This window comes from Solea solea, chromosome 6 (genome assembly GCF_958295425.1).
Source record: "Solea solea chromosome 6, fSolSol10.1, whole genome shotgun sequence".
Lineage (NCBI taxonomy): Eukaryota > Metazoa > Chordata > Actinopteri > Pleuronectiformes > Soleidae > Solea > Solea solea.
Window position 1 is genome coordinate 20,913,734 of NC_081139.1, and position 7,847 is coordinate 20,921,580.

The 7,847-nt window shown below is 39.1% G+C and overlaps 1 protein-coding gene across 1 annotated transcript; it reads left to right on the forward strand.

The window, feature by feature from the left end:
- Window positions 1–209: 209 nt before the first annotated feature.
- Window positions 210–7,362, forward strand: c1galt1lb (core 1 synthase, glycoprotein-N-acetylgalactosamine 3-beta-galactosyltransferase 1, like b). The gene is made up of 4 exons (XM_058632452.1): window positions 210–743; window positions 872–1,152; window positions 2,530–3,194; window positions 4,230–7,362. Exons 2-4 carry the CDS (start codon window positions 927–929, stop codon window positions 4,527–4,529), a joined length of 1,191 nt encoding a protein of 396 aa, XP_058488435.1. The 5' UTR covers window positions 210–743; window positions 872–926; the 3' UTR covers window positions 4,530–7,362.
- The last annotated feature ends 485 nt before the right edge of the window (window positions 7,363–7,847 follow it).

Genomic DNA, 7,847 nt, shown 5'->3' on the forward strand with positions numbered 1-7,847 from the left:
AGTTTGATTTGAGCAGTGTTTATCAAGTTTCTGAGAACAAAAGAAAGGTGTAAACTTTAATCACCATTTAAAAATACATTTATTTCTCACGCCAAGGTTTTCTGTAAAGTCAGCACCTCTGAAACTATACCATGTACACAGACATTCATTTTGTACAAACGCGGTTCTTTTATTTTATGAAATGCTTCACCGGAAGTACCCGACCCGTTTGTGAGAAAGTGCTTCAGTTGCACAAGGTACTGAGATGTTGTGTTTGTTTGCCGCGGCCTGGAATTAGTGTTACTTTGATGTGTCACTCTGGACGTTGGCATCTTAAAAAAGGGACAAACAACTCATTCTACGCAACGAACGTGTCGTTTATTCAATTCGGTTGAGATAACGTTAGCTTTCTTGTCACGACAGAGGAAGGAGATCCTCGCTAACTAGCACTGAAGTTAACGTTAGCAGCGTCGATGAAATGATGGATTGTTGGCCAGCTAATGCTCCGTGGCCAACACCCACGAGAGTATGTTGTCACTATAATGACTGATATTATAATTAATCTGTCGTCGTCGCGCGGGTTATTTTTCCTAGTTTGTGTGTTGGGTATTTGCTCGTTTTTTCCACAGCAAATGTCAGCATTAGGCTAACTGGGCTAAGTTACATTTAGCAAATGACTTGTTTCGTCTTTCAAAGCTGACCACCCTTCTTTATGACGAAAGTGAGCGGTTAATGAAGTGGCTGCGATGTCTGCGACACGTTTAGTAAGTAAACCACACCTTGAACAGGGAGGGAGTTGCACTTTGACGTTTCTTCCAAAGAGGGTAATGCTCACACCTCTTTAATGAGACACTTTGGAGTGATATTTGTTGGTCTTCTCTCTGTTATTCAGCACCTAGTTGAACCAGGGACGGTGAACCAGTGAGTGAGACGCCACCTGATCCAGCATGAAGACCCCCAGATCCAGAGTCTTCTTCTATGCCGGTTTTGTGGTCGGAACCCTTGTGCTGCACTTGTTTTTGCGGCAGATATGGTATGAAACGAGTCGGACATTACCACAAACCTACAGCGATGACAAACACATTGACGACCAACACCAGACTGTGGAGGAAGTAAAGATATGGAAAAAGGAGCGGTCTGCACTTTTCAACCTGCAGCACCCCCATCACACAGGTAGGGTACAAGTCAAGCAGGTGATTATCAAAAACATAAATGTGTGTGTGTGCGCGCGCGTGCGTGTCCGCGCACTAGTCAATCATTTAGAAAATGGTCGTCACCCTTTTCATCAAAACTCAATATACTGTGTACAAATTTCAACTTCCTCTAACTTGTGCCTCTTGTAGAATGACAGTGTGTCGATGAAATGACTCATTTGCATTGAAAGAAGGGCCAGAGTTCCAGCAATTACAAAAATAAAATAAAAAAACGTGTGTGTATATATATATATATATATATATATGTGTATGTATATGTATGTATGTAGAAAGATATATATGCATGTATATATGTGTGTGTGTGTGTGTGTATGTATATATATGTGTATGTATATATATATGTGTATATATATATATATATAAATGTGTATATGTATATATATGTGTGTGTGTATGTATGTATGTATGTATATATATGTGTGTATATATGTATATGTGTGTATATAGTACTGTGCAGAAGTCTTAGGCCACCATTAAATGTGTTGATTTAGCAATGCTATCACGACAATAGAGGATAATTATTTATATTTCACTTTACTAGAACACATCCAGAAAATATGTATGCAAACATCCTCTACAGGTGTCAAGTATTTAGCATGATCTACCCTTACACTTGAACAATAACACAGCTCTGTTAATACTGGAGTGGAACCTTAATTAATGTTACTGGTAAATCCTATGTTTGTCCTACTATTTCATTTAAAGAAATATCTGCTGTAAAAAACGTCTATTACACCAGGTTTATTCAAGACATGCATGAGCATTACATACACATGTTGCATGAGTTAAACTCATTGACAGCTTGCTAATATATAAGACCAGCTTTAAGTCGCATCACTTTATTCCAAATTCCAATGATCACAGAATTTGAAGACAGAAAAAACAACAGAGCTGGTGGTGCCAGAAACTTTTACACAGTACTGTTTACTTAGCAGCATGTAACAAAAGCAAACATCAGTGAAAGCACCCACAAAACAAACAAAGGGGTGGGGATTTTTTTAATTGTATTTATCCAGGTTAGTCTCATTGAGATTAAAATCTCTTTTACAAGAGAGACCTGGCCTGGAATGTTAAGTTTCATGACACATCTTTCTGTATACAAAGTATACATTCAGTAGTAAGTGTAACTAACTCAAGCTACACTTAAATGAGGCAACTAAAATGTTCTGAAAAGTAACTCTGGTTGTTCGTCCCACCTAACCTATTAATTTTGTTTTAAAAAAAATACCTTTTGTGTTTTGTATAGTTAGTACAATAAAACAAGCTGTTTGAAAAATAAAATGAAAATGTTGTTGATGCGGTTAATGTAAAGTTCATGTTTAAATTTCTTCACCAGGTGAGGACAGTAGCATGGCTGATGATCTATACAAAAATGTGCGCATTCTTTGCTGGGTGATGACTGCACCCCAGAACCTGGAGAAAAAGGCTCAGCATGTGAAGTCTACGTGGAGTCGTCACTGCAATGTTTTGGTCTTCATGAGCTCTTTGGATAACCCCGACTTTCCCACTGTGGGCTTAAATACGGCAGAAGGTCGGGATCAGCTGTACTGGAAAACAATCCGGGCCTTCCATTATGTCTATGAGCATCATGGTCATGAGGCAGATTGGTTCCTAAAGGCAGATGATGACACCTACGTTATTGTAGACAACTTGCGGTTGGTTCTTGCGAACCACACACCGGACGAGCCAATTTACTTCGGCAGAAGATTTAAGCCCTATACCAAGCAGGGCTACATGAGTGGAGGAGCAGGTTATGTGCTGAGCAAAGAAGCTCTACGGCGATTTGTAGCAGGCTTTAAAAGCAAACTGTGCACTCATACTACCTCTGTAGAGGACCTGGCAATGGGGCAGTGCATGGAGAAAGTTGGGGTGCAAGCAGGAGACTCTAGAGACACAAGTCACAGGGAAACATTTCACCCCTTTGTCCCTGAGCAGCACCTCACGGCCAAGTTTCCCAAGAGCTTCTGGTATTGGAGCTACTGCTACTACCCCATCGCAGAGGCAAGTGAAGCATTTTCAGCAGTATTTAATAAAAATCCATTTTTTGATTGGTGCATTTCAAAACACTCAAGGTACATGTACCCTGGCTGAATTACAACAACAATAGAGCAATTAAACAGTATACTTTACAATATGGATGTTCACGATGTAAAAAAAGTGTAATATGTTACTAGATGTGTTTTTATTAGAAGGACAGTTGCATGGTTTTTAACTTAAAGTATTGCACATCTCCTTTACACTCCTTTACACTAATGGTGTATTTCCACCAGCTCTATTCGCCTCGCCTCGCCTCGCTTCACCACGGTGGGGTTCAAGTAGCATTTCTACGAGCATAGTACCTGCTCTGGCGAGGTTCCAAGTGTGCTCAGTAGGTACTATGCGATGATTGGTCAGACTGCCGGCCACTGATTGATCAGAGTACCGAAAGAGATGTCCGACACAGAAATCAAGCCGAACAGTGCTGAACTGTAGATCAGTTAGAACTACTTAACAATCCTAAAAACACGGGTTAATCTCCAACAACTACCAGGAGTCTGGTATGTTTAGGGACAGCACTGCTGATAGCGACCAACGAGCTGCTTCACAGACTCTGCCGCTGTGTTTCAGTCCAGTGACAGTCCATCTTTTGTAGTGGAGATGCAACCTAAACCACACTGTCGTGCTGTGCCGAGGCGAAGTGAGTACAGGTGGTGTAAATATGCCATGCATGCTGTGAAACTGGTTAATTGGTTCTAAAGAAACTGGGTCCTGATCACTTAAGGACTGGTTTTTCAGGTTGGTGCTTTGTAGCTACAGTGTTTTTTGAATCTAGTATTGCTGTTTTTAACATCCACAGGAATTGTTGCCAGACAGAATTGTTTTAAATTTATTATTAAGGACTAGCACACAATGTGCTTATCTGAAACAACAGTTCTGAGTTGATGTTTGATTCAATGAGCATCCATTCCAAACACTTGTGGTTTTTGTTTCATGTAAATTGAAAACCTGATACTTTCCTGCCTCCAACTAACTCTTTCCTCTATTCCTCTTTTTCAGGGGCCAAACTGCTGCTCAGACGTGTCTGTGTCTTTCCACTATATAGACAGTTTACATATGTATTTATTGGAGTACTACACTTATCACCTGCGTGCCTTTGGATACACATACCGTTACCAGCCCCCGGTCCCTAAAGTCAACATTATTGAGAAGTCGGTTCCCCTTGATGACACAGAAGGACAAAAGGATTTTGCTTCTCAGGTGAAAGTTGAAGGAAAGGGGGATGATGTGTCCAGTATTGATAAGAAAGAGAATGCAGATCAACCTCCTGCAGCAGGTTCATCAGTGGACAAACAGTAGGACTGTGTGGGAAGGAAACTTTTTAATTTAATTTTTTTTTTTTAGCTCATAAAATTAATCTCGGCTCATATTTTTACATAAGTAGAAAAATGAGTCCACTTGAATCTGAAGAGTCTCCGTGCAAAATGCATGAGCTGGACGACTGATGACTATCTCCACAAGTGACTGCGAAATTAAGGAAAGTCCGGTTCGTTTGGGTAGGTGTGAATGCGCAACCGAAACACATACGTGCGTGTAGAGCGATAGCCGGGAGAAATGACGGATGCAGCGCCTATGTTTTGCTCTTATGTGGAGCAAACAGAAGTTGTCCTGCCTCAACCAACAGATGAGCGAGTTTTCTTGTTCATTGTTGTCTTTGTCTTCTCATTCAGTAATTCTTGATGCAGCGCCGCCTCAGGCGAGGAGGGGATAACGTTATTCAAAAGATTTGGATTGTTTCACGAAAGTGCAGCTTGAAAGCAAAGTCGGATCAACTGGAGTGTTGCAATCCCCAATTGAACCGAGTCCCCAATCGTACCGAGTCTAGCGAAGACCATTAGGTGGGAAAACGACCTAAGAGGCCTGACTTAAGTTACTTGTTTTAAAGTTAATTTTAAATGTTAAAGTTTGGTTATCACAGCTGTTTTCTTGAAAAGGTTGAGCTTTGTGTTGGTTGTGACAATTTGAAAAGTAACTAAATCACCTTCTCAATCCATAGCAACAATAATTCTGTTTTAAGAAAGAAGTTAGTTTTAATTTTACCAATGTTTTGTCTTACCGGTTTTCTTGATTGCCACGGTATCGCCGTAACCTAACTGAACACTTTAAACAACTTGTTTTCACACAGAGAGAACTACATGTGTCTGTAGATAAAACCCAGACTCTCTGCTTCCAGGTTCAGATGTGAAGGGGCCAGACGTTGTTAAGACGTAGGGCTACTTATTTAATTCTCTGAAAACTATAATATTAAACTGAACAATGTGCATTTACCGGTATTTAACATGCCACCCCACTTAGTTTCTGTGTTAGTCTTCTGATGACCAAACATGATTCAGCCTTAATCCAAAATATTTTACACTTGATTGATTGTAACGTTACAAGATCAGATTTGTTTCAGTGCAACTATTTTTACTTTATTTTTATGTCTCAGATACTTAAATGTTTCCATTACATTATTGAACGACTCTGGCCTGTTTTCTTTATTAATCAAGAATTTGTTAAGTTTAAGTTGATGTAAAATAGTTTTTTTAATTGGATATTTCCCCCCCAGCCCTAATCAAAAGAATAATGAATAAAATTAGTATAATTATATAATATATTAATAATATAATATTAATATAATTATACCTTCTGACCACAGTATTTAATAATTCAACTAAACCAAAAATAACTAATGATATTTTTATAGGAAAAGGTTGCTTGGTTTCAATTTGATCTAGGTCTAATACAGATGCATCATAACTGAGCCAAAGATTCCCCCGTGAGATGAGACCAGGCAGAGTTAATGCAGTGAATGTCGATGCCTCTTTTTTATGTTAGTAACTGGTGTATGTTCACTTATCACAGTCCTTGATCTGATCCTTCCTTGTTGACACAACTTCAGTTGGAGGAGAAGAAAGGGAATGAATGAAAATGCATCGGGCTTATGTGGGCCAAGCCGTTCTCTATCACTTAGCTCCAACCTCACAATGTGAAAAAGCACGTCTGTTAAGACTGCTGTAGAAACAGGGCTGCACAAGATCGTGTAACGCAAGCCCTTTGCTCAAGGGCCAACAAAAAACACACTTATAGGTAGTTTATTTAATTTCTGCGAGCAAACCCACCTTATACACACTGGACCTTTTGAAAGTAATCCAAATTTGTTTTTCCGTAGATTAAATTAATTTTCAATTAACTAAATTAATTATTAGTAACACCAGCAATTGTCAAACAGGAGACGACCGACCCACCAGTCGGTCACACTCCTTTCTTTCCTACAATTCCACGGCACCTGGATCTCAGTCTGTACCTCCCATGTCCAGTGTACACCTTTCACATCCTACTTCTTCCCACAGTTTGTGCCTTGTAAACTGAGATCGTGTGAGCCAACAGCTCAACACATGACTTTGCACTGTGACGTTAACCATGATGAGACTGGTACTTTCTGATGGAGTTAATTGAATCCTTCCAATGTAATGAATATGGCCATTGGATTACTTGTTTATTACTGACCAAGATTTTTTTTTTATCATATATATACAAAAAACATGTTTTCAGCAGTGTCGTGCATGTCCCAAGCAGGTCCAGTCATCTATTATGTAGTTGTAATGTTGCATATATTTAAAAGTAATACCAGTTTCTTTTCTACTTTGTAGTTGAACTTAAATCAATGTGATGGGTGATACCGTAATTACCAAATACAATAAAAGGAATTGAGTGATGTAAAAGTGCTGTTTTACTTTTTATCCACTTTAACCTTTTAATCTCCTTCAATGTTATACTTACTTAAGCCCAGTCAGTTTTCTTTTTAAATTCATACACACCTTAGTTTTCAAGTTGGATAACAAAACTCATTTTTGGTGGGAATGGACATGATGATTATTGATCCATTGTCATCAGTGGATCACTTATGTTTTTGTGTGAGTCTTGGTGACAGCCATACAACGAATCTCGTCCGTGACAATCTTCTGTAACTTTGAAATTTTATTAAAGGGAAAGGTGTGCATTTGTGTATTTATATTTGAACTGTGTTTGTGCTGACATCTGAATTGAGTCAGTACTCTACTGTGAGTATTTGCGCACACATAGCCAGTGTGCTGGGTTGTTTTCTGTGAAGGCTGATGAATCGCAAAAATAAATACAGTATTTTATTGTAGTCATGACTTGTTTACTTTGTCTTATCAGAATGTAGCATGGCAACAGTCAGAGGGCAAAGCAGTTTGATAAATATGGCCGTCTGCCATCTCTCTGGTTAAAACACTCGTCTTCAGTGAGACACACAAGGAGCAGGAGTGATGTCTCTATCACAACCTGTTGAGTTGAAATAAAAGGGATTGGTCGAATGATGTGGCAGTAAATAATTGTCATTTACATTGAAGAGGTTGAAGGTTTCTTACTGTCTCCTCGGATAAATATATCAGCTTCTGCTTTTCAGAAAAGTCCTTTTGTGAAGAAAAACAAAACTGTTCCAAATGTATCAGCACACAGTCAATTACCATTAACTTGGTATTATAAAATTAGTGTTTCCCAATCCTGGTCCTCACCACTGCCTTGCATAGTTTACATGTTTTCCTGCCCCAACACACCTGAATCAAACGTAAAACATGCAGGGGCAGTGGGTTATTGTAATGCTTGATAATT